This window comes from Hemicordylus capensis, chromosome 1 (assembly GCF_027244095.1).
Source record: "Hemicordylus capensis ecotype Gifberg chromosome 1, rHemCap1.1.pri, whole genome shotgun sequence".
In the NCBI taxonomy this organism is placed as follows: domain Eukaryota; kingdom Metazoa; phylum Chordata; class Lepidosauria; order Squamata; family Cordylidae; genus Hemicordylus; species Hemicordylus capensis.
The window spans coordinates 115,633,376-115,660,572 of NC_069657.1; the positions used below are offsets into that span (position 1 = coordinate 115,633,376).

The window sequence follows — 27,197 nt, forward strand, 5'->3', positions numbered from 1 at the left end:
TCAGGGGTAAATTACATCCTGCACATCCAACCATATTTTAATCATCACTATTTGAGATAAGACAAACATTATAATCCTATTCAGGCAGAAGTCATGAATAGCAGTCTAGTATAACCCCTATTCAGAAGTTAAATGTTCAGTGGGGCTTATTCTGAGGCAAGCAGTTACCTACGGGAACATTAGAGATTGCCCCATTGTGTCTCAAGGGCTGCCAAAAAGACCCCTTAGTAATTTCACCTCTGCATTCTTGGAACCACAAGGTCATGCAAAGGTAGATCTTGGTGGCTGCTCCACAGCTGTGAAGTTCCCTTATTTTGGGGTTTTGCATCTTGGGATAGCATCTTCCAGAGCATACAGAAGTTCACATTTATTATATCATTTCGTTTTGACTCCATCCATATTTCCTCTCATGTTAAAGTCAAATTGTGTATTTTAATCAAATGAAGTTAAATACAGAGACAAGAAGGGGGAATGAACAAGTGTAGAGCAGACTGCTTCGTTTGAAATATTACAGTTACCCACTAAGTAAAGAGTAATGGCAATGACTATGTCATCTGGCTCTCTAAAAATATTTAAGGAAACATAACCCATGATCAACATTAAGTATTTCCCCCATTTCCTTTTAAAGTCTGAGATAACTGCAGTACACAGCTAATTACAGTTAAACATTCCAGAACAGTTATACTGTAGCTGCTAGAGAGAATTTGTCTCAACTTAAGGGACTATCAGGCAGGCTGCTAAAAAACCAACAAATAAGAGTAACCTAGGTTGGCTTACCCACTACTTTCAGTGGTGTTCCCCTAAATAGTTCATAGAATTTTGAGAGGTACATAACCATACTGAGTTTATCAGGCTCTCCAGCAGACACCATCTCTTTTCCAGTGATGACGGGAGGAATTCCAAACTCTCGTTCAGCGATGTCAAATGCCAGCTGGTTGTTTCTGACTGAATCTTCTTCATTCAGGGAGTCAAAGTCACTGGGGGATTCAAAGGAGGCCATATCAGTGAGGAAGACTTCCCTTCTAACATTGTAGTCATTCCTTCTTCCCCCACTCAATAATTTTGCTTTTCGAAATGTTGCTTTAAATAACCCTTGGAAATTCTGCTATGATCCTCCAGGAAGATTTTGTTTAAGAAGTCTCAAAAAGAAAAGAACTTTCTCTTCCTTCCACCTCCACCCTGTATACACACTGCTTGCTTTACAATGTCCTTTGAAAAACCTTTGGCACATGCTGAGATTTAGCTAAATCAAAACAAACTGTTCAATTGAAAACATTGGCTGATTGAAAAAAATAGTGTTGTGTGTGTGGTCCAAGAACTGGAAGAGTGCTTCCTTTGGCCCTGGGTGCAAATCACATCTCAGCCTGCAACTCACAGGGTGGTCTTGGGTAGGTTACTATCTCATCTTCAATCCCCATTTATATAAAACCACTAATGACTATCTGGAATTATGACAGCCACTTGATAAGCTAGGTCACAATGTCATAAGGACAGTCAATAGATATACAAATAGATGTGCCACAAATATTGTATAAACCAGGTTCCATTGACAATTGCATAATACAGATCAAACAGAATATATAACTTATTATTGAAATGCAATGATCTGTCAACACCTACCACTGGAAGCATCATGTTGAAGAAAAAAGAATCGCTAATTGCCACACATTCCCCCAATATTTTTGTATAGGGTCTTTTACATACAGACACATGGCAACATTTATTAAAGTTACAACAACAGAGAGTACTTATGCCCTAAGTAGGATATGCTGCATCCAAATTACATCCAAGTACCCCATTTTCTCAATGTTTGGGGAAAAAAACTTTTAAAAACAACAAAATTTCTACCTAATAACATTACTTTGGCTTGACTTCTGGGAGATACATGTCTCGGCCAAAACCCACCAGCAAGTTTAACTACTCTGAAGCATCATTCACATGTATATATTGGAGTTATTTGCTGAATATTACCAAAATATTCAGAATGCACTAACCCAAAACAAGCTGTTCTGGTAAGAACAAATCTGCCTACTCCCCCCCCACCACTATAATCTTAATTGATAATTATCATCCTCACAAGTTAGCCCACTTCAGCCTTAAATGTTCACACATACACCACCTTGAGTTGGGGTGGATGCCATTACAAACTACACAGTTGAGGTGTGCTTATATGTCACTCACTACAACTGTACCAAATTTGGTTCAAATCGGTTAGGTGGTTCACAAGGTAGTCCACTCACTCCTCAAAACATTCATGTCAGCCAGCTTGAATTGGGGTGGATGACATCACAAGTTATGCTATTGAGATGTTCCTACAACTGTTCCAAATTTGGTTCAAATCAGTTAGGTGGTGTGGCGATTGGCAAGTAGAAGCTGTCAATCAAGAAGCATTGAATCTAGGCATCTCCTCGGTGAAATCCTATGAGGGGCTTTAGAATGGCAGGAACAGGAGGTTATAAAGAGAGCTGACAGTTAATTTAAGAAGTCAGATGCTTAGGGTCATTGAATGCCCTATGGTTAGCCATTTCATACAGCCTAGACATTCCCCTTGTGACTTTGAATTTTTTGTCATTTACAAATTTAAATCTAAAGAATTCTCCTACTTGGATATTAAACTGTTCTCCTGCAAAAGGAAGCTTTTTTCATATTAGGGATGTGCGGTTCGGTTCGGATCCGGACCGGTTCGTCCGAACCGGTCCGGATCCGGCGGCTCGATCCCGGACCGAATCGGGCCCTCCCGGGGACCGAGCCGGACCGAATTCGAGCCGGTTCGGTACCGAACCGGCTCGGGTTTCCCGAACCGGTTCGGGAATGAAATTGAGTCTCACTCAGTGTCTCTTTAAAGTGTGTCCTCCATTTTGTGTCTCCTTCCCGAAACTTTTGCTCCTCCTTGCATCCATTTTGTGATGCTATTTCCAGGCATTGTATTGGCTGCGCTATTGATCCTTGATTGGCCAGAATGAGTCCTTTGGTCTGGTAGGCTGCTTGGCTGTTGCACTGTTGAGAGCTGGCACCCTGTTGGCCGTGGGGGGAGTGCAAAGGTGGGGGCTCCCAAAGGAGGGAATTTCAAACCTATATAAACCCAAGCCTCTTCTCTGGAAACTTCTCTTGGCTGCAGTTGTGGGATCATCTCTGAGACCTGCTTGCCCTTTGCTGGCTGCTCTGGTGTCTCTGTGAGTCCTGACTGTGTCCTGTGTCTCTCTGTGTGTGCTCTGTCTAATCCTTTGTCCACCTGCCCTTTGTGACTCTCTGTGTGTCTCCTCTCTCTGTCTGTCTCTTGTCTGTATACTGTGTGTTACTTCACTTTACTTTCTTCTTAATTTCCCCCAATTTTCCCTGTTCCTTGTCTGTCTGCTTTTCTCCCCCCTCCCCCCCTTTCCCTTCTCATCCTTTGGGCCTACCCTCCCCCTCCCCCACTCCCACCCACTGCATCCTCATTGCTTTAAATCTTCTTCCATTAATTATTGCTCTTTGTCCTGCCTTGTTGTTGCCCAACTTTTTGATTTTCACATTGCATTCCATTGGTTTCAGTTATATATTGCTTGCTGGTTTTGCTTAAATTGTACCATTTTGTTTGTTTCTGCTGACTGCTGCTGCCCTGCGAGTTGGTTCCCTGAATCCCTCCCCCCCACCCCCAGAGGATTCTGTTGTTGTTTCTTGTTGTCCCATATAATCAGTTTTGGTTCCCTGCTCCAAACTTGCCCCTCCAAGTCCAACCACACCCCACCCCAACCCCACCCCATCCAGCCTTCTCCCAAGTTTGCTGCTGCCAAACCGAGTCCAGTTTTCTTTGCTTGCAGTTCCACTTACTCATTTGCTATTATTAATTTGCAGCAATTGTGGTTTCATTGTCTCTGTTCACTTAGTGGCCCCCCTCAGAGTCTGTGTTTGGTTCCCCCTCCCCACACCCCCACCCCCAAGTTTTTTCTGCTGGTTATAGTCTTTCTTTTAATTTTTTTTTAAACTTCTGGCTTGTGTTCTCTTGATATATATTGCTTTATATATTTTGCTACCCTCCTCCTCCTCCTCCCCCCCCTGCCTGCCCCCCCCTCCCTCCTCCCAGACCCTACCCTAGCCCAGGCCCAGCTCCTCCCCCAACCACCCCATCCAGCCTAATCGCTGCTGCTGCCCGAGTTGTTCCAGTTTCTCCTTTGCTGTTTGTTGTTGCCCCCTCCCCTTCCCCCCAACACCCCTCTGCCACACACTAGCCCCCAACCACACACACCCTCTCTGCTCCCCCCACCCCACCTCTTTTTCTCCTTGCCCCTGACTCTCTCCACTCACCCCAGGCCCCCTGCCACACACTAGCCCCCAACCACACACAGCCTCTCTGCTCCCCCCACCCCACCTCTTTTCCTCCTTGCCCCCGACTCTCTCCACTTACCCCAGGCCCCCTGCCACACACTAGCCCCAAACACACACACCCTCTCTGCTCCCCCCACCCCACCTCTTTTTCTCCTTGCCCCCGACTCTCTCCACTTACCCCAGGCCCCCTGCCACACACTAGCCCCCAACCACACACAGCCTCTCTGCTCCCCCCACCCCACCTCTTTTCCTCCTTGCCCCCGACTCTCTCCACTTACCCCAGGCCCCCTGCCACACACTAGCCCCAACCACACACACCCTCTCTGCTCCCCCCACCCCACCTCTTTTTCTCCTTGCCCCCGACTCTCTCCACTTACCCCAGGCCCCCTGCCACACACTAGCCCCCAACCACACACACCCTCTCTGCTCCCCCCACCCCACCTCTTTTTCTCCTTGCCCCCGACTCTCTCCACTTACCCCAGGCCCCCTGCCACACACTAGCCCCCAACCACACACAGCCTCTCTGCTCCCCCCACCCCACCTCTTTTCCTCCTTGCCCCCGACTCTCTCCACTTACCCCAGGCCCCCTGCCACACACTAGCCCCCAACCACACACACCCTCTCTGCTCCCCCCACCTCTTTGGACCGCTGCTACTGCTGTGTCCTCCCCCCACACCTGAATCCCCCCTCCCTGCTGCACTGCGCTTCTCCTCTCTCCTCTTTCTCTCTATCATCTCTCTTTCTCCTCTCTCTCTCTTTCTTTTCTCTCTCTCTCCTCTCTTTCTCTTTGTCCCTGCCCCCCCTCTCTTTTCTCTCTCTCTTAGTCTTTTCTCTCTCTGCTCCCCTTCACTTTCCACCTCCTCTCCCACAGCTGCAGCCGCACACAGTAGCCTACCCACCTGGCGGCTGCCATCGGTTTTTTTTTTCTTTTTATAGTTTTTGGTTGATTTTGTCTCTGCTTGGGGGTGAGTTGAGCAACACAAATAGTGTTGTCTCCTCACTTCTGCCCCTCCATCGTTGTTGAACTACCCCGGTTGCCTGTGTGCCTCGTGCGGCCGCCCTGCTGTGTCTCAGCCCAGGGTGGCTGGCTGGCGGCGGCGAATCCGTGACCAGCAGTGAGTGGCAGGAGAAGGACCGGAAGAAGAGGGGTTAGTGCGTGTGCGATTGTGCACCTTTTGTTGCCCCTTTCTCTCCCTAGCTGGCGGTTTTAAATAGGGACACCCCTATTCTGAAATGCATTTGGGTGTGGGGAGGAGGGAGGGAACCTTGGAGAGGAGATGTACTGTTGTAAAACTTGTGTCTTCATGCCCATGCCCAGTAAAGAAATTGCTGCTGTGTGTTGCGTTGCATTGCATGCGTCTTGCAGGTGGTTTTTGAACAGGTGCCTTCCAGAGTGCTTCCTTGCCTCTGGGGCAGTCTGAGTGGGGTCCAGGGTTCTGATGCGATGCTGCCACTACATGCTGGGCCCATGCCATGCCAGAGTGCTTCCTTGCCTCTGGGGCAGTCTGAGTGGGGTCCTGGCTGGGCTCTGATGCTGCCACTACATGCTGGGCCCATGCCATGCCAGAGTGCTTCCTTGCCTCTGGGGCAGTCTGAGTGGGGTCCTGGCTGGGCTCTGATGCTGCCACTACATGCTGGGCCAATACACACGTATGATGATGATCATGATGTTCAATCCATGAGGCTGCCATCAAGTGTTTGCTGCTGCTTGCTTGCCATGGCATTGGGCAGGCAGAGTCACAGAGTGGGTGGGTTCAACCTCTGTGTTGGTGTGACTGGGTTCTGGTTTTGGTTGTGTGCAATTTAGAGTCACTAAATAGGCTGCATTGAGTTTGATGCTCCCCCCACAGGAGCATTACTTGAGAACCACCCCCCAGAACCCACACTTTGTGTTCCAGTTCACTAAATAAGGGTTTCCTCCTTTGATCTGCAGGTTCCCAAGCGTTGACTGCATCCCTCCCCCACCCCCGGTAGGTGCTGTGCCCTCCCCCCATCCACTCTCCCCCCCCAAAAAAGCTAAAAACTTGCCACCCACACCACAACTACTCCACCCAACTGCCCGTGCCACCCTCCCACACCGGGGTTCCACCCTTTAACCCCCTATTTTTCTAAAAAAAACCCCTCCCAGACCCATCTCCCCAATTGGCTTGGTGGTTGACTCCCAAATTCAAAAAGGACACCCTCCCCCTCACTTCGATTGGCTTCCCCCCCCATATCAAAAAGTCTTCCTTTCCCCCCAATTGGCTTCCTTTTTTGAAAACAAACTTCCCCCCCGCCGCCTCCAAATCAGCTGCCTTTTTTTTGGCCCCTAAGCCCCTCCAAATTATTTTTTTGACCCTGTCTGGCCTTCCTCCTAAAGTCTCCCTCCTTCTGACCTAGCAGCATGTCTGAGCGCCGTGTGGCGGGCAGGGCTCGCTCAAGGCTGGCAGGCAGAGGTGGGAGAGGCCAGGTGCGGGGTGCGCCTGCGGCACGGGGAGGGAGAGGACGCGGGGAGCCTGAGGACACCCCAGTTCTCCCCATTGGAGAATTCTTTGCTCCGGCCCCATCTTTGGTGCGCAGGATTCAGTTCCCCACGCCTGCTGCCGCCAATCGCGGCAGAGGCAGAGGCACTGTTAGGGCTGTGGCGGGTCCCTCCTCGCCGGCGGCACCAGGTGCTGCTGAGCTACCGCCAGTTGTTGAGGTGGAGGAGACTGTGGAGTTGGAAGAGCAGGTAGAGGGCGGTGAGGACCGTGCGGCTGGCAGCGATGCAGCCAGGTTCTCCCTCCCTCTGGGGCCCCTTCCCCCTATCCTTTCGCCGCTCAGTGGGGCCCCCCCTCGTGAAGCCCGACACTCTGGTGGGGAGCGGTCTGGCGAGGTGGTGGAGGAGAGGCCTGCCTCTCCGATGCCAGTTGAGCCGGGCCCTTCCTCCGCTGTGGAGGGCGGAAGGGGCGGGTTGGGTGGCAGCAGTGGGCAGGCAGCGGCGGCCGCCCCCCCCCCAGGACTGCAGCCACCCTGCGAGAAACGGCCTAGGACGGCACCCAGGGCGCAGGAGGCCAAGGGCAGTGGTGCATGGGTGCATTTTGAGGTCCCTCAAGATGCCCCATTCCACGCCCGCTGTGTCCACTGCAGGATGCTTGTCAGCCGTGGAAGGGACCCTGCGCACCTGGGTACGACGCCTATGTGGAGACACCTAGAGCGTCACCACCCAGGTCTCAGGGGACAGGCTGGCAGCGCTAGTGCGCCTTGTGCATCTGCCACTAGGGCGGGCAGCGGCAGTGTGCCAGCCAGCAGGCAGGCTACACTGCCCGTCCAGCGGTGGACGCAGTCCTCGGGCAGCCAGCGTATTGTTCGCGTGGACCATCATCACCTCACCCGCCTCATAGGGGAGATGATTTCCACCGATGACCAGCCGTTTCAGGTGGTCGAGAACAACGGCTTCCGCCGGATTCTCCAATACCTGGCTCCCGAATACGTCATCCCCTCAAGGACCACGTTCAGCCGGAACGTGGTCCCCTCCCTGTACCGCCGGTGCAGGGAGCTCGTGTCGGCCGAGCTGCGTGCAGCTCCGGCCGGGACAAGCGTGCATTTCACGACTGACCTCTGGACCAGTGTCAGTGGGATGCACGCTTCTTTCCTGGCCCTCACTGCCCACTGGTGGGGACCGGAGAGTGAGGGGACCTCCGCGGGCGATGCTTCCGGGTCCGGCGCGGCTCCCGATGCACTACGGCACAGGTGGGCCGTCCTGCACGTGGAGACGATGGACACGAGGCACACCGCGGAGGAGGTGGCGGCCGTACTCGACCGCCAGATAGAGGAGTGGATTGGCGGGTGTCCACACCTCTCCCGCGGCTTCATTGTCACCGACAATGGAGCCAACGTTACCGCCGCTGTCGAGACAGTCATGGACTGTGTGAACATACGGTGTATGGCACACACGCTCCATCTGACCGTCAGGGACGCCCTTGGCCTTAAGGAGCTGAGGGCGTCCCAGGAGAAGGGGGCCCGCCCCATCGCAGGTGCTGTTGCTGCCACGGCTACGCTTGTGGATAAGTCCCGCAAGCTGGCCGCCCACTTCCACCGCAGCGAGAAGTCCAGGAGACTGCTTCGCCAGAAGCAGGATGACCTTGGCCTTCCTCGCCATCTCATCCCTACGGATGTGGAGACGCGGTGGAACTCCACCTTCCTCCTGTTCCAGCGCCTGTTGGAGCAGGAGAGAGCCCTTGTCGCCCTGGCGAGGGACGAGTCCTTGGATGTCTGCGACTTCTCGAACGCAGAGTGGAAGCAGATGTCCGAGGCGGTGTCGGCACTCGAGCCCTTCCAGCTTGCCACGAAGGGCTTGTGTGGCGACACCACTCCCTTGAGCCAGGCGCTGCCCACAGCTGTTGGTCTCGAGAAGCTGATGGGTGGACTCCATATCTCTCTGACCACGCCAGAGGGTCGTGCTCTGGCTGGGAGGCTGAGGTCTGGGGTTGACAAGCGGCTCGTTGATGTGCTGGGAGACAGGGAGGAGTATGTCCTCGCTTGTCTCTGTCACCCAGCCCTCAAGGGCAATGCCGTGAGTGCCGACGACTTGCCCAGGTGGAAGGGCATCCTGGTCGAGAAGGTTAGGGAGGAGGAGGCCGCTAGGGCCCGCAGAGACCAGGGTGTTGGTAGTGGTGCGGGGGCAGCCCTCGCGGCCCAACCCGCACCCAGCAGCAGCATGGGCGGCCAGCCGGCGTCAGCTTCCCCTTCCCCTCCCTCTTCCCAGTCCAGCAGCGCGGCATCCCAGGCGGCGCCATCGCAGCAGCCATTTGCTACCGACTCGAGATCCGCCCAGTGGTTTCAGCGGTTCTGCTATGGCGCCATGCCTGGTATGCGGGAGGCTCGACCTGCCAGGCCCCCCTCCAGTGCTGAGCAATGCGTTGCGCAGTACTTGGAGGAGCCTGTGGAGGGAGACGGCGTGGACTGCGCACAGTTCTGGGCGAGCCGCCGCCAAGTCTGGCCGGACCTGGCGGTGGTGGCTGTGCGCCTCCTCTCCTGCCCCCCAACCAGTGTCCAGAGCGAGCGGGTGTTTTCACGTGCCGGGGACGTGGTGACACCCTCTCGCTCCCGCTTGGACCCTGGTCTGGTGGAGCAGCTGGTCTTCCTTAAGGTGAACCTCCCCCTGTTGGGCTACCCCAAGCTGCAGTTTGAGACGGGCGAGTGATTACCGTGGGTTGCCCCATGGTTGGTCACCTGCCTGGCTCGAACTCTGTGCTTATCCCTACCCTCCCCCCTTCCACCCCTAGCTGAGCTGACGTGACAGATGCTGAGCCGTGCCAGCCAGTCGCAGCGTGTAGTGTGCCCACACAGAGATGCAGTTGTAGTAGTAGTTGTAGTGCTGCGACTGGCCAGATGTTTACAATGCCCACGCCCACCTAAAAAGAAACCCAATGCTGACCAGCACAGGCCCTTTATCTATCCACCTGTCAGCATTTGGGGACCTGGCGTGGGCACGGCACCCCCCCCCAAAGTAGCACAGCCCACGGAGTACTAGACTTAGCGGCAGCGGCGGGTATACGTTCAAAAATGCAGTGTAGATATGTAAATACTGTATGTAAATAAACATGTAAATAATTTTTTCTTTAAAAACCCCATGTCAAAATCAAGCCTCAAAATTATGCAAAAGAAAGAAAAAAAGGTGACAAAGGGAGAACAAAATGATGAATGCCAAATGAATTGATTTTATTGAAAATGTCACCAGAAATCATGTGTGGGGGGCTTGGTTTACATGGAGAAGATGATTGGGTGATTTTTTGAAATGAAACGAATGAATTATTATCATCTTATGTTCATCTTGATTGTGGTCACTGTTGATGTTGGCTGATGGCAAAAAACCCAAAACCATCAGAATAGCAATGAACTGGCTGCCAACACAACATATTGATTGATAACTGTGCAGGGGGGGAATTGGGTCTGTGTGTGTGTGTGTGTGGTGCAGGCTCAGTCTGTCTCTTCCTGTTGTGTGTCTGTCTGTCTGTCTGTGTGAATGGATGCCTAGCACTGTCTCTGTGTGTGGATGCTTTCTGTGTGTAGTGTGGTGTGTGTCTGTCTACATGTTTTTTTTCCTCCCCCCCATGCCTCCCTCCATCCTTCCCCTCTCATCCTCTCCCCTTCCTCTTCACCACCTTCCATCCTCCCTCCCTACCAGCCCACCACCGCCTCACCTGCCCCCAACCCCGGTCTGGCAGATGATGAGAGTCTGGTCTCTCCCACCGAAGCACACACGTGAGCACGTGTGTGCACAAATATGTGGCTGACCAACTCTGAGCCGGACCCTCCCCCCTTCAATCCCCTCTACATCCCTCTCCCCCTCCCCTTTCCTCCCCCCTGCCTCCCAGCCTCCCTCCCTGCCTCCCTCCCCCCTCCTAGCTAGCAGCGCACACATACACACACAAAACACCTGTGGTGGCAAACACCACCAGCACACATGCACTCACACTGGTGCCACCACCTCTGCCTTGGGCCTCTGTGTCCTTGAGCAGATATGTGGTGGTGGACCAGAGAAGCATTTCTTTCCAGCAAGGCAAAAGGCATGCACTCACTGCACACACACACACACACACACACGAAGAGGTGAAGACGAGAAGAGGCAACTTCTAGAACCAGCAGCAGCAGGTGAGTGTCGTGTAATTGTGTTGCTTCCCAAGGCCACTGCCCATGCTCAATGCTCAGTCTGCTGAAACTAAAGAACTAGCTACAATCACCCTTCCTCACATGCAGCTCAGCTCAGCTCAGCTCAGCTGCACAGCACACTGACTAACTAGACACTACAGCTGGTGGTAGAAAAAACAGAAGTCTAGATTCTAGAAGATGTCCTGGTGGATTTTAAACTTTCAAATCTGTGCTAGGATTGCCTCGCCCGCCTCCTCCTCCTCCTCCTCCTCCTCCTGCCTGTAATTGTGCCCTCTCCCCTTGCAGTTGCGCCGTCGTGATGGGTTGGTGATGTGCGTGCGCCGTCTACTTGTTAGCTCTCTCCTCCTCATGTTGGCTGGGCTTGCCAGGCACTGGCTGGCAGCAGCTGTTGGCTGTGTGCTAGGCTCAGGCTGTGGCGCGCGTGACTGGACTGGGAATGTTATTGTAGCGGCAACACTGGTTGTGGTGGTAGCAGTAGTAGCTGTTGTTGTTGCTGGGCTGGTGGCTGCTGGCCTGTGCTGACTCTGCGCACTTGGTCTGGTCTGGTCTGGTCATTGGGATGCAGATGTAGGGTGTGTGTGCATCATCCATGGGGAGCATCAGAGCAGAGCAGAGCAGGTTGGCTGGCTTCTGTCTGTCGGGCCTAGTCAGTGGCAGGCACTGAGTGAGGCGGTGGTTCCTTTGGGCATCACGTCACCCATCATGCAGAGCGGCAGGTCTGCTGCTCTGCTGCTCCGCCTCCTGCTTCTTCTCTGTGTGTGCTGCTCTTGTGCTTAGTGTGCTGCTCCGCTGCTGCTGCTGTGCTGGCAGGCAGCACAGCAGTGGCCTTTTTGTTAGATCAGAGAGTGGGTGTTGTCTCTCTGAGTGTCCTCCTCTTACTTGCTTGGATAGGAGTGGTGGTAGTAGGTAGGCATTAAGATGGACTGACTAGGTGTTACGTGTTAGGGCGCCCAGAGAGAGGGGCCAAAAAGATGGGGTGGCAATTGTTGGGTTGCTCCTAGTATTATTGGTGAATTTCTGAAGAAAAAATTTTTTTCCATTGGCTAGAATGGGGGTTCGGGGCTGCCCCAGACCCGCCTCTGTGGGGTGGCAGCACCGCCAAAGTGGGTCCGGGGCCATGGCAAAAATGCCCTCAGTCCCTCCCAGCAATCCCCGTAGAGATAGGAGTGATGGTTCTGTTGTTTTTCTGAGGTGTTCTGAGTGAGTGTGGATTCTGTGATAGCAAATGAGAGTGGATTCATGGTGTCTCATTGGAAATCTCATAAGCTATCATAGAATCTACACTCAGAATACCTCAGAAAAACAACAGAACCATCACTCCTATCTCTACGGGGATTGCTGGGAGGGACTGAGGGCATTTTTGCCATGGCCCCGGACCCACTTTGGGGGTGCTGCCACCCCACAGAGGTGGGTCTGGGGCAGCCCCGAACCCCCATTCTAGCCAATGGGAAAAAAATTTTTCTTCAGAAATTCACCAATAATACTAGGAGCCACCAATTGCCTTGGGATTTTTGGGGTGGAGGACACCCATGGGTGGCTACCACCCACCCCAGCTTTTTTGCCCCTAAGGGCTCCACATTGTGAGTTATGGGCAAAAAATTTTTTTGAAAAAAATTTGTAAAAAATCAGAGGAAGGTCCAATCGACTTGAAATTTGGGTGGCAGGTAGAACACAATGTCCCCTTCAAAACCAGCCACTTTTTGTGATCCGAACCGGTTCGGTTCAGATCCGAACCGGTTCGAAACCGAACCGGACCGGGGGGGTGGTCTGGCAAAACCAAAACCGAACCACCCCGGTCCGGTCCGGACCCGGTTCGGACCCGAACCGAACCGGGAGAACCGGTTTTATGCACATCCCTATTTCATATACCAACTTAAAACTTTAGAACCATTGGGTTTAAATCAGGTCAAATGACCTGGCCAGTTACTTGTAAGACTAACAACAAGTGGAGATAAATGTAGACGTGTTTTGGTGTTACTTAAGTTTGTAAACAATGGAACATTTACACATTTTGCAGATTCTTGAAGACTTCTGAACCTTTATCTGTAATAGAATAGGTAACGTCTTTTTTTCTTGTGATGCTTTGATGTTGGCATTCTCTGTAAATGTGTGTGAGTAGCTGCAATTTGAGGTATTTATATGACTGATTGGATAATGAATATCTAGTTGTTAATTAAGAACTATGTATAAGGCTGAGAGAGCTTGAAGGGTATATTAAGCAGCATTGCAGGAGTTGCTTTTTAGAATGACATTGTATCAGTAGAGTTCCAATGCGAAACTACTGGAAAAGAGCCAATAATGAAAGTTATCTAAAGTAAGGTATAACAAAGTAAGTAAACCTTTTCTCTCTTTTAGTTTAGATAACGATTGTGTTTAAAGTACTTTAATAGTGAAGGGAGCACTGTATTATTGTGGGTTTTTTTTAATTCTTTGTAGAATGAGCCACAAAGACAAATTGCTAAAAACTTCTCCTGATGAAGCCCTGCTTAGAGCAGGAGGAAACAGGCTACAAACTACCTAGATACCTGCTTGCCTAGGATACCTGTTGAGAGTTCACAACGTATTACAGCAAGAATGGATCTTATGGAGCAGTAGCAAGACTGAGTAAATATAAGAACTGATCCTGTGATACACTACAGGAAACCTTTGATTCATTATACATCTAATGGAACTTTTGATCACCTTCTGACTCTTCAGCTACACTCTTGGAACTCTTTCTTTGCCATTGTGTGCTGTTTCATTGTCAATATGTCCATACAATTGTCCATTGTGAAAATTATCACAGATGTGTAAGAAATTTGTTTGTACGGCATTTTTTTTGGATACTATGGGTTTCTTTGGCGATAATAATCTATGGTGTGTAACCTTTCTATAGATTATATACACAGTTCATATACATGTTCCTATGCATATGGTTTCTTTCCTTCGAAATCTGCTTGATGACACACTTTGCCTTTAAAGTCAAGCTGGTCATTGACCACCATTTCCAGAATTGAAATTGTGTAGACACTGAATATTTTCTGTTCCAGTAAACTCTTTAGTACAGAAATAATAAAGTTATGCCATTCCCTCCAGCTCCCATCCACAAACATCCTCTTCTAATATATATTTTCAGAGCATGATCGCAGTTTCTTCTTTTTAAAAATACATCTTAGACTTCTACTGAAATGCGCAAAAATTATACAGTTAACATCTTAAATAGTTCTGTGAAACTCTATACCTTACATTTTTAGTATTGGGCCAAGAACAACTTGCGGGGGTGGGGGAATCCCTGAGAAAATACATGTCTACAGTTGCCAAACAGATGTTAAAAAGAATAACAAAAAACATCTTCACTGTTTTGATTGCCCTTACCCAAGTCTATACTTTTATGAACAACCTTGTATAACCTACAATTAGGAAGCATTACATATATAAAACTTACATGAGGTCAGGTCTGAAGTGATGCATAATTGCACATAAGGCTAGGCCACTCCTCCACGAAGTTGTAAGATCTGTGACACTAACATTCCTGTATCCTTCTGTCTGTTTCTGACACCAGATTAAAAGCTTGTTTGGTCTTATATCAGATTCTGAAATTATAACAGCATGATTAAGTACAGTCACTCATAAGCTACAGCTTCTTCATTAAGAGACTTAAAATGTATAAAATTAAAACACATTTCATACCGTGTCTCGAAAGACCAATTGATCTTCTAATTGAGCTCACTCTTTCTAGAGGGCATGGTTGTATCTCATTTGTAATGTACAAATGTTTCACCTAAAGACAGACAGACATAATGAAATGATCTGCTTAATTTAACACAGTTAATAATTTTAGCCACTTTTTTCCTTGGGAATTTAAAGTTGCAGCTGAGTGATATGTGGAAAGCAGAAAGCATTTCCACAGAATTTCTCAGTATACAACTATTTTCAAAGGTCTATCTCATGTAATCTGGCTTACCTGATGAGGCCGAACACAGCTTGAGTTCAAGTTTGGATATCGTGTTGCAGGGTCAATGGTGTACAGGTCAAAGTTCTTAGTGATATTATCCGGGGTTGTCTGGGGTAAAAGTCTAAAAAGGCTCTCTCTGAAAAGCACGCATAAAAAGGATTGTTTTTAAGTATTTGCTTTACCTTACATTCTCCTGCCTATATTTAGAACCTTGACACTTCTGAATACATTGTCTGAGCATGAGAAATGTCTGGGGTGGGGAACAACACAGAGACAGACATAAGAATGTCTTCCTGAGGCAGGAAAATAGCTAGGAAGAAATGAGGTTACATCATCCAAAATCATCTGGCTTTGATTTTTCTTTCACACAAGAATCAACTCCTCCTTTAACCGCAAGACAAACACTGGATAGAGAGAGTCACCCAGCCATCATTAGCTAGGATTCCATTTATGACTACACTGCATTTTTGTCATCCACAAACATGTCCTCTCTTAGCCTTTATATTATGTTCCCCTCCTCAGTGCCAAGTCTAGACTTCATCACTATTAGAAGCAAGGTTCTCCACCAATTTTTAATGTTCTTTTCTCCACCTGGAAATGGAACAAAGATTGCAGGTGGCATCAGGGTGTGAAGAAAGGAATATGATGACAAAACAGAGGTTGGGACTGGAGGGAGGCATAGAGAAATTTCCAGTAAGGAACATTAGGGCAGAGCTCAGGAAAAGCAGAGTAATGGGCTATGGAATGCCTATTGGATAGGAACTCTGAACTTTCTGGCCCTTGGCCTTATAAGCATCTTGGTATGAAGTTCTTAGTCTTAAAACCCAAGCATAAAACATTTTAGACTTAGGACCTAAACATTAAACACACAAAACACATATCCACATTGTAAAACTTAAATTATCCATATAAGAAAGTTATTACTAAAAGCAAACAAATGGTGTGTATAGAACATGTGTCTTCTTTCCAAGAGAAAACTACCATGTGGACAGTAAAAATAGCCTCCATACACATGTAGAGTTCCATACAGATGAAGATGAGAGCTGGTCTTGTGGTAGCAAGCATGACTTGTCCCCTTAGCTAAACAGGGTCCACCCTGGTTGCATATGGATGGGAAACTTGGATGTGTGAGCACTGAAAGATCCTCCATCCCTCAGGGGATGGAGCCACTCTGGGAAGAGCATCTAGGTTCCATGTTCCCTCCCTGGCATCTCCACGATAGGGCTGAGAGGGACTCCTGCCTGCAACCTTGGAGAAGCTGGTGGTTTTTTTAGAGCTGGCAGGGAAAGCTGGTGGGAAAATGACAGACAAATTTTAAGCCTTGAGTTGGAAATAAATTTGCTCCCCTTTTGGAGAAGCAAAACTGGGTAATTTCCAACTGAATGTGAAGGCTAGATTGCTTATTACTGCTTGTGCATACTGTTTTATATATACAATTTTGTGCATTGTATATATGGCTTTTCTACAACTTTTGCAGGAAAATGAATTCATATGTGAAGCATCCCATGTTTTTTACATGTTACAAAATATCTGAGTGAAAGTATTTCTGTGAAGGATGTAAATATGAGCCCCACAAGTAGATTAGTACATGAAATGTTGGAGCATACAACTGAGTAGCACAGCTACAATCTCCACTTGGGAGGGATTCATGTTCTAGCAAGGTGCATAGCAAGATTGGTGGTGTCCTGTGTCCTGAACATGGCCGCCACAACTACACCACTAGCTCTCTCTTTCACCTGCTGCCCCAATTCCATATTCACTGCCTCCATGGCAGCTCACCTCTCTCTCCTCGCTGTCTCCTCGTCCTACCCCCACTGCTGCTGTAACCATGGTGGTTGTGGCTCCAAAAATTCCAGGAGTGGTAGCTCCTAAGCTCTCCCTGGATGAGTACTGTAAAGCTTTCCCTGGTTGCCAACTATTAAAAGTCAGGGCACAGCACACTGGGCCCTGGTGTTTTTATAGCAGCAGTGGCTGGAGAAAGTTTAGGAGCTGCTGCTGCCCATGAGGCAGACCCCTGGTGGTGAGTAGCTCAAGTTCCTTGAATACATCTGATCAATTATAGCTCCACCCCTGGTTCTATCTTATACAAAAATGTCCTCCATTAGGATTTTTATAATGTGAACCAGCCTTACAGAAAGCAGTATGGTAAGCTTTGTTCCTACAAGGAACTCCATTATCACTACAGGCCTGGAAATTTCACTCACACAGAGAACTTAGGAAAATGCATGATAAAAACTTCAACTGGCTACTTTGGAGAAATTCTCTTTGAAGACAACAGACAGACCAGCACTTAGTATTCATCCTACAATATAGTTAACACATTTTTAATATGGTCCAAGTTTCCAATAGAACATATGCAGCAGCTGCCTGTTCATAACACACTAAAATGGGAGATAGAAGGATTATTTGTGATCAAGTCGGGCCCCAGGAAAAAGTACAGTTTGATGATTTTCACTGAATACAAAGAAAGCAAAAACAGATATGCTTACCTTTCTGCAAGGATATCAAGTGGGGATTTTATTTGTGCCCAACTTTTCACCATCCATGCTGTGTCAAATGCAGCAAGGAAACCTCTTGCACAACCAGTGCCCATTGGCCAGAACGGCTGTTAAAAGATATTTACAGTTTTAGACATTTGACACCTTCACTATTCTAACTATCATTGTCCTCTATGCCGTTTATAGAACCATCCTATGTGAGCTTACTTACACAATTCAATAAACTCCAAATGACTACTCCAATTAGGTTCTATGGGGCTTATTCCCAAGTAAATGTGCATAGCCTTTATCAATATGTCCCCTAATACAGAAATTAGAGGAAATTTTCACCCAAAGCCCAAGTATTGCATCATTGTACTAAAGGGATAGGCAAGCGTTCCAGTTACAATGGAACTGGGTGGAACTAGGTGAAATCTACCACTTTGTCCACTTGGGAGCATGATCCTTCCTCCCTGAACAAAGTTGCTCACCCTTGAGTTAAAGACTGGGATCACTGTTGGAATTCACAATATAAACCCCAGCTTTTCTAAATCCTGTGTATGTGTCAAGCTAGTCCAAAAAGGTAAAATACAACTGATGTTCTCTTGAGAACAATGAAGTTAAATCCCTAGAGCTCCATACTATCCAACACAAACTTGTTTGGCATGACAGCATTCTTATTTAGACCACAGCATCTTCTAAAGATCCTGAAGCTCAAGTTTTAATTAAAAAGTGAGTTTCTTATAGCTCTTATGGCTGCAGAAGCAAGCTCTGAATATGTGACGGCTTATGAACTCCAAGTATTTTTCATTTTAAATAAATAGCCCACCAAAGATTGAATGGTCCTTTGAAACACACAAACATGCACACACACAAACCTACCTCTAGCAAACTGTCTCCAACAAGAGCAACCAACAGCTGATGCCTGTGCCTCTCTCGTATTAAGGCAGCATTTTCAGAGGCATACATAGAAGTAAAGTCAAACATGGCCACATCTGGTTGCCCATAATGATTAATTGCAAAATCCAAAGCAGGCAGTTGGTAATCCGTTGCAAAGTCAGCAGCTTCTCTCGCATAGGACAGCAGATTGTCTTGGTTTACATTTCCCCCACAGAGTAGCATTTCAGTGTCAATATAATCCTAAACAGAAAGACAAAATGTACTATTAGAGGCCTTCAGATCTAGTCACAAATGCTACATAAACTATTTTATTCCACACGGCAATAACTACAGATTAAAGTTAGAACTCAGTACAGATTACATTCTGTTTTAAAACACTTCTTTGAAGTTTATTGACATAACTTTTTATACATACTCTGTATATTTAAATGAGTTTAGAAACAGTAAATCACTAAGCAAATTGAACAATCAATTTCACTTTCAAAGTCAAAGAGTTATGCTTGTCTGCCATAACACACAGAAGACATATTCCAATACCTAGCACATAACACCACAATGCATAGGCACACAACACTAGGGCACAGATCTGAATCACAAAGTGTGTGAACTCCCTCTTGGTTTTGAAAAACCAGTTAAGGTTTTCTTATTCTTCGATATATGCCCCCAAAAAAGCTTTTTGGCCTTCTGCCACTTTTTTGTATATCTTTAGGAATTAGATTTCAAAAACTGATATAGTATTGTTTTGGTGTTCTGTTTTTGTTATTGCAAGGATTTACCTAAAGAGATTAATTATATATATATATGGTTTAGAATTCTGAAGATATCCTTCACACATTATTTCCATCTGACAGACAATGGAACCTCTGCTGACCAGTTCAGGCCACATGCTTTTGCTCTGTCTTAAGTTTCTTCAGAATTTAATGGTCAGATATTGCATTTATATGATGTCCAGAAATGATCAACCCTGAATTTATCCAGTGTTTATTAAAAACTCTTTTCTTCTAAGACGGAGGCTCTTAAAAAACCTCAGGTGAAATTCTCTGAAAGTATCTAATCTCTTTTGTTGACTTTTTAAAAATTAGTATCTAATAATTAATAGATGGCAACTTGCCAGTTTTCTCCCACAGAGAAAAACATTGCGAGTTTCATTCAAGTAAGTGTTTTTATCAAGATGGCAGATAATTACTTTGCCACACGTTCTTAGTTTTATCCAAGAATGCAGTTTTGGATATAAACAATAAAAATAAATCATGCATACATGTTCCAATGCTTGAGACAATTAAATTTAATGTCTGTAGGATGTAGTGCTCATACATGTCAATGTAACTGCACAGAAGAAATTCCATGCAATCATACATAACTTATATACAACAATTAATTTTAATTGCCCTTATATATTCTGAATTTAAAAAGAAAATAGCCTTAACTTCCATTTGCATACATACGTTGATAATAACTCCCTTCTCCAGAAGGCTCTGCTTTTTTGCAGTCATCACGAAATAATGAGTGCTATCTTTATAGTAAACAATATTCTCCAGGTCAATTCCTAGGCAGGAAAACATAAATTTTTGTAAGGGGCAGGTGACATAATCATTGACTTGTACCAAATGTAAACTTCCCCTGATACAGCGATTTGATTAATACTCAGTTTGTCTCTTTTTCTTGCAGGGGCACAAATGCAATAAGGACAGTTTGCTTCAAAGCTTCAGTATAACTGGCTCACAACAAAATTGAATCACTTCATGTTTAATTCAAAGTATACTGTAAATTAGCATCCATAGAGCTAATCAACATGATTTCCCTGTTACGTACAACAGTAGCTTTTATAGTTATCTCAAGAATGGTTTACATTTTAACACTATTCTCATAGACTTGAATAGGATCATATCCACAATACTTACAGTGTACATTCAAAAGCCTACAGTAATGACAACTCATAATGGAAATATGAAGGCCTTAAATAAAGTAAAGTGTGCTGTCAAGTCAATATCAACTCCTGGCACGCACAGAGCCCTGTGGTTTTCTTTGGCAGAATACAGGATGGGTTTACCATTGGCTCCTCCTGCGCAGTAAGAGATGATGCCTTTCAGCATCCTCCTATATTGTCTGGGAAACATACTAGTGGCAACTTTCGAATTGGCAACTTTCTGTTTGTAAGTCAAGCATTCCCCCCGCCCCCCCCCACCACAGTAGTTTCATATGAAGGTAACTTTGAGAAGGCTGACACATAGAACTTCTATTGTTCTTCGTGGGATTCTCCTTTTATAACGCTGTCTTGCTTTATGTTAACATGGATTTATATTGATTTGATTTATATACTGCTCTTCCAAAAATGGCTCAGGGTTTTTGAGGTAAATCTTTGTAAATATTGTAAACTGTTTTGTGTAAAATTGTTTTTAAACATAGAAACGTGGTATACTACAAAAGCTGTGCCAAGTTCAGGGTGAGCCCAATGGAGGTCAAAGTGGATTATATTTTGAAACGGGTTTCTTGTAACCAAAACCTAGATGGCAGTTATATAGCATATATGTGATCACATAAGCAAAAGAGAGAGAGAGATATAAAAGATCTGTTTTGTCCCTCACCCTTTCATCCTTCAAAAACTCTACTGATCTCTAGCTTGTTTACAAGTGAAATAGTGATTGTTTACAAGAGGTTTCATTGACAATGAAATCAGCTTTCAGGCAGCAGTGTCCTTCTCACTGACTGAAAAAAATATATATCTTGAAAACAGGTTTCCCATTAGGGATATGTAAATCAATCATTAAAATTGCACCTGCCTGCAAACCAATACAACTAAGCATATTTACTAAAATACAGTACATTTTAAAATATGCAATGTGAAACTTCTGTAAAGAAGTTAAATGTTGAGCAAGACAAAACAAATGAAAAAGATCAAGAAAAATCTGTGTCTACTATATAAAACATTTTTATAATTTTTGAGAAAAAGGTAGGAGAGCTTCATGCTGTGCCAACACCTATTTCACATGCAAGTGAATAAAAATAAATGCATCTCATTTCTGAAATCAGCAGACTGACATCATCCAACCTAATAATTGTGATAACTTAAAAAGCTACTACAGTCATCCCTCGCTAATTGAGAGGGTTTCATTCTGGCAAAACCTCATCGTTGGCAAATTTGCCATTGGTGAGCAATTGAAATTAATGGGAATCAAGGGATTAGGAGAACTGCAGTCACAAAAAGATCGAAAAATCAAAGAAAAAATACAATTTTTTTTTTTGCCAAAGATCACCCAGAATCCCTTAAAATCACCAAGAATAAGCAAGAGGAGTGAGCAAATTGAACCTCTGGAAAATTTTGAACCCCCTCCCAAAAAACCACTTGAAGGCACTTTTGAACACCCCCCCCCAAAAAAAACCTAAAAATCACTTTAAATTATGAGGAGTTGGCAAGGTCAGCAAAAGGAATGAGTATTAAACCTCTGACCACCACCCCCCAATTGTGGCAACCCCCCCACCCCAAATCACTAAAAAAACTCACCAAACTGCAGATATTCAGGTCGTGGTTGGCGAGACCAGTCACAATTTCTCAGTCGCAGATACTCAAAACCGTGATTGGGAAAACTGCCATTGGCAAGGGATGACTGTATTGGTTTAGGTTCACTGACTTACTATACAATATGTTTTACTTAGCCATGCTTAGAGGAGTACAGCTGACACACCTGTTTCTTCTTTCAGATCCTGAAAAAATTTTTGATTGAAGATGAAAGCAACACCACTGATCTCCTCCACCTTGGCTTCTGCAGTTGTATTTCTGTTTATAAAGTTGGCAGTGATAGCAATAGCCAGCTTTCCACGAAATTCCTTTCTCCTAAAGCCTTATACAGAAAAGAAAGACACACCAGCATTCATCTGTTAGTCAACACTATTCAAACCCTCTGGATAGGATTAAGATAAAAAGGAAAATAACTTGCACTGATGCAACTTTGATTACCTTTCATTAACGGATTTGATTAACTTTTGATACATCCACAGAGGACAGGTCTATCAATGGCTACTAGTCTGATGGCTATAGGTCACCTGTAATCTCAGAGGCAAGATGCCTCTAGATACCAATTGCAGGGGAGCAACAGCAAGAATGAGGGCATGTCCTCACCTCTGGCTTGCGGGTTTCTCAGAGGTATCTGATAGGCCACTCACTGTATGAAGCAGGATGCTGGACTGTATGGGCCCTGGGCCTGATCCAGCAGGGCTGTTCTTATGTACCCATTGTTGTCTATTAATAGTAGACAGCTTTTAGGGAGCAGAGGCTTTAAAAGGTTCCTAATCTTAGAGCACATCTTTCTAGCACTGTGGTGCAAACCTCTTTCTTCAGTACTACTGTTTTAGTGCTCTTCAATTTACAGCATTATCAAATCTGATCAGGATGCTAATGTACATTGTCTTCCAAATTTCTATTGGCAATCAGTGATCTGCTGTGATGCTTTTAATGAGGTGGTGTTTTTTTGCGCAAATAAAATCTCTTTCATTTGAGCCATCTGGATACCTGAATGGTGGCAAAGTTTAGCGGTGAGTTGTCTGAAACTCCTCTTTAGACTTGACCAGTTTCAATTTGTGACTCCTGAGGATGTGGACAAGTTGCTTGGAGTGGTGCGGCTTACTAACTGTTCCCTTGAACCTTGCCTGACATGGTTGATACCATCTGCAGGGGAGGCTATTAGAGATGGCTTTGGTAACATCATAAATGCATCTCTGAGGGAGGGCAGGATGCCTTCTTGTCTCAAGGAGGCAATTATAAGACCACTTTTGAAGAAGCCTACATTAGATCCTTCAGAGCTAAGCAATTATAGGCCAGTCTCTAACTTGCCATGGTTGAGCATTGTGGTGGCCTCCCAGCTCCAAGCAATCTTGGAGGAAACAGATCATCTGGACCCATTTCATACCAGCTTTCAGGCAGGCTATGGGGTTGAGACTGCCTTGGTTGGCCTGATGGATGATCTCCAATTGGGAATTGACACAGCAAGTATGACTCTGCTGGTCCTTTTGTATATCTCATCAACTTTTGATACCATCAACCATGGTATCCTTCCGGAACGTCTGCAGGGGTTGGGAATGGGGACCTAACTCAGGAGATGGGTTGGAGCTGTCTGTTGTGGAAGGGGTCACACTCCATCAGAAGGAACAGGTACAAGTCTGGGAACATCTCAGGTTGAGGCAGTGGCCAGGGGTGCTTTATATCAGCTTAGGCTGATATGCCAGCTATGGCCATTTTTAGAGGAGAGCTACCTAAACACAGCGGTACACTGATTTTTTTTTATTCATTTATTTTTCAAGTTTGTAGACCACCCCAAGAGTCCATCTCTGGAAAGCTTGCTAGTAACTTCCAGTCTTGACTACTACAATGCATTCTGTGTGGGGCTTGCCTTTGTACATAGTCCAGAAACTGCAATTGGTACAAAATGTAGCATCCAGGTTGATTTCCGGGGCATCCTGAATAGAACATATTACTCCTATTTTAAAAGCATTACACTGGCTGCCCATACGTTTCCAGGCAAAATATAAAGTGCTAGTGATTACTTATAAAGCCCTAAACGGCTTGGGCCCAGGGTATTTAAGTGAGCTCCTTCAGGACCCCCACCACTTATTAAGATCTTCAGGAGAGGTCTGCCTGCAGCTGCCCCCTACTCAACAGGTGGCAATTCAGGGCCAGGCCCTGTCTATAGCTGTCCAGAGGCTCAGGAACGCACTAGCTGTTGTAAGGGCTTTGTCATCTCTAGCAGGTTTTTAAAGAGCGCTCAAGACATTTATTTCACCAAGCCTTTGATTAGCTGTAAGTTGTTTTATTATTGTTCTGCAGTTTTACGTGTTTTATAACTGTTTTAATTTCGTTTTAATTCTGGTTTTATCATTTGCTTTGTAAACTGACGCAACACTTTGGTATATGGTGATATAGAAATGTAATAAATAAACAATATATTCCAATCCATTATTTTATCTCTTGCTCCAACTACAAAAATTTCCTCTTTTCCAGCATTTATTTATATATTTATTAGAGACATTTAATATACCGCCCACTCCGAAGACTCCGGGCGGTGCACAACAACATGCAAACAGGCAACATTAAAAATTACATTCTAAATTAAAAACTAAAGTAACTACCAAAGAACAGAAAAATGAACTACAGGGCAAAAGCCTGGCGAAAAAGAAGTCGTCAATAGTGATTTGAAGATTGGTAAGGAAGCGGCTAGCCGGATCTGTAGGGGAGAGAGTTCCAAAGGAGCAGGGCAGCAACCGAAAAGGCCCTTTAACAGGTCCTAGAGCCCTGAACATCTCAGAAATCAGGGTCTGACAGAAAGGCCATCTGAGATGATCTAACCGGACAGGATGTAACTGGATGGGAGAGGCAAGTCTGTAGGTAGACAGGCACCAGGCCCCTCAAAGCTTTGAAGGTCAGAACCAAGACCTTAAATTGAGCTCAGAAGCGAATAGGCAATCAGTGCAATGACTGTAGGAGAGGTGTTACCCTGTCATATTTTCTGGCACCCATGAGTAGGCAGGCCACTCCATTCTGGTGCATTCTGGACTCCTATATGTTGAAATCACGTGTACTACAAGTGCAACCTTATCTTTAAAGACCAATTACTAACCATCTCTGTGCCAAACATCAGCTTTTCCTAGTTGTTACACTGGCAGTTCTGCTGCCTTCATATCCAGTGCAAGATTTGTACTTGCCTTTGTACTTACCACGAGACAGAATCAAGAATATCATCTAACTTTACTGGTCTTCACTTCCCCCAACCCTCTTCTGCACTCTCAAATTGCTCAGGGAGAAACTACCAACCCTAAGAAGCAGCAGGGAAGACCAGACAGCACTGACTTGTTCTTTACTGCCTCGTAAGGTGTATTAAATATCTCTAATAAATAAATAAATGCTTGAAAAGAGTAAATTTTTGTAGTTGGAGCAAGAGATAAAATAATGGATTGGAATATATTGTTTATTTATTACATTTCTATACACCATATACCAATGTGTTGCGTCAGTTTACAAAGCAAATGATAAAACCAGAATTAAAACCAAATTAAAACAGTTATAAAACACTTAAAACTGCAGAACAATAATAAAACAACTTACAGCTAATCAAAGGCTTGGTGAAATAAATGTCTTGAGTGCTCTTTGTTCTTGTCCCTGGTCAGTTTTGATATTGCATCACTTTCATCTTTCAGAAACCTCTTTAAAGCCTTTAAATTCCCTTCTCCGTGCCTCCTTCTCAATACCACTATAGCCCATGCTGCACACCCATATCGAGGCTCAGACTACGTCTCATGTTCAGTTGTGAAAGCTGTGAAAAAGGCCAATTGCATGCTAGGGATCATTAGGAAGGAGACTGAAAATAAAAATGCTAATATTATAATGCTCTTACATAAATTTATGGTGTGGCCACATCTGGAGTACTGTGTACAGTTCTGGTCACTGTATCTAAAGAAGGACATTGTACAACTGGAAAAGGTACAGAAGAGGGCAACCAAGATGATCCAAGATGAAGAATGAAGCACTCACCTTATGAGGCAAGGCTACAGCATCTGGTAGAGATGTGCGTTTTGTTTCGGATAAAAAACGTTTTGTGAACGAAACAGGCCATTTTGGCTGTTTTGTAGCCAAAACAAAACACCTAGTGCTCAAAACAGAAAATTTTGTAGCCAAAACAAAACGTCCCTGTTTTGGATACAAAATGTTTTGTTGTTTTGGCTATTTTGGAACTCCATTTTGCAATCGCAGAAAGTCTTTCTCCTTCAGTCTCCGTTTTTAGTTTTGTTTGAATTTCCAGCCCTTGCAGCCCACAGATTGGCCAGCGAAAGCATGGGCTGATCTGCTGGCAATTGCCTCCTTATTCCTTTTAAGCAAATTTAAGGGTAAATTTTACACTCACTGGCCGGGGGGGGGGCAGTGTGCATTTCATTGTTGTTGTTTCACACTGTTGTGTGTAGATCAATTGCATTTCGGGCCGGGGTGATGTGGATGCGCATGACCTTTGGAAATCTGCCTGATTTTTTTTCCAAAGCTGTGCTGTTGATGTGTGTTGTTGATGTTATTTGGGGTGGATTGGGGGCAGAAAGGGGGCTTTAGGGGCAGAAGAGTGGTTCAGGTGGTAGTGCCCCAATGGGTGCCTGCTGCCACCCAGATTCCAAAGGAATTGGGAAAAGGGCTGATTTTTAAAGAATTTCTGAAGTTGAAATGTCTTTGGGGCAGATTTGGGGCAGAAAGGGGGCCTGAGGGGCAAAATAGTGGGTTGGGTGGCAGTGCCCCAAGGGGTGCCTGCCACAACCCAGATTCCAAAGGAATAGGGCAAAGGGCTGATTTCTTAGGAATTGTTGGAAGTTAATGCTTCTTTAAGGTTCCCCCCGCCCAGGGAATAATGGAGGTTTCAGCAGACCCATAACTCCACCTGGGGGGCACTGGGGTGTCCGGGAGTGAGTAGTGGTGTAGTGCACATAGGGTGCCAACCGCCCCCATGGGTTGCTAACCCATGGGGTGCTGGGTTCTGTTGTTTCTGGGGTGTTCTGAGTGTAGATTCTCTGGTAGCATATGAGATTTTCAATGACAAACCATGAATCCACTCTCATATGCTACCAGAGAATCTGAATCTACACTCAAAACATCTCAGAAACAACAGAACCTAGTACCCCATGGGTTAGCAACCCATGGGCGTCGTTGGCACCCTATGTGCTCTACACCACCACTCGCTCTGGGCCACCCTGGTGCCCCTCAAGTGCAGTTATGGGGCAGGAATTATGGAGGTCCTTCATTCCCTATGGGTAACAACTTTACAGACACCCAAACTCCATTACATCTTTAAAAATCAGCCTTCTGCCCAATTCCTTTGAAATAATTCTGGCAGCTTCCTTGCCCCCACTGGGCACTACCACCCACCCTACTATGCTCTGGGCCACCCCTTTCCCCCCAACATGAAGCTATACTTTTGCTAAAA

The 27,197-nt window shown here is 46.0% G+C and overlaps 1 protein-coding gene across 1 annotated transcript in view; it reads right to left on the reverse strand.

The window, feature by feature from the left end:
- The window catches only part of MICAL2 (microtubule associated monooxygenase, calponin and LIM domain containing 2), a 255,246-nt gene that overhangs the window by 141,694 nt on the left and 86,355 nt on the right, over positions 1-27,197 (reverse strand). The window contains exons 6-13 of the mRNA XM_053245068.1: positions 21,933-22,088; positions 19,695-19,795; positions 18,232-18,489; positions 17,362-17,477; positions 14,882-15,008; positions 14,608-14,698; positions 14,363-14,510; positions 778-977 (exon numbers count right to left, since the gene is read on the reverse strand). Of these exons, the coding sequence (XP_053101043.1) occupies positions 778-977; positions 14,363-14,510; positions 14,608-14,698; positions 14,882-15,008; positions 17,362-17,477; positions 18,232-18,489; positions 19,695-19,795; positions 21,933-22,088 (1,197 nt within the window). The remainder of the gene's footprint in view (positions 1-777; positions 978-14,362; positions 14,511-14,607; positions 14,699-14,881; positions 15,009-17,361; positions 17,478-18,231; positions 18,490-19,694; positions 19,796-21,932; positions 22,089-27,197) is intronic.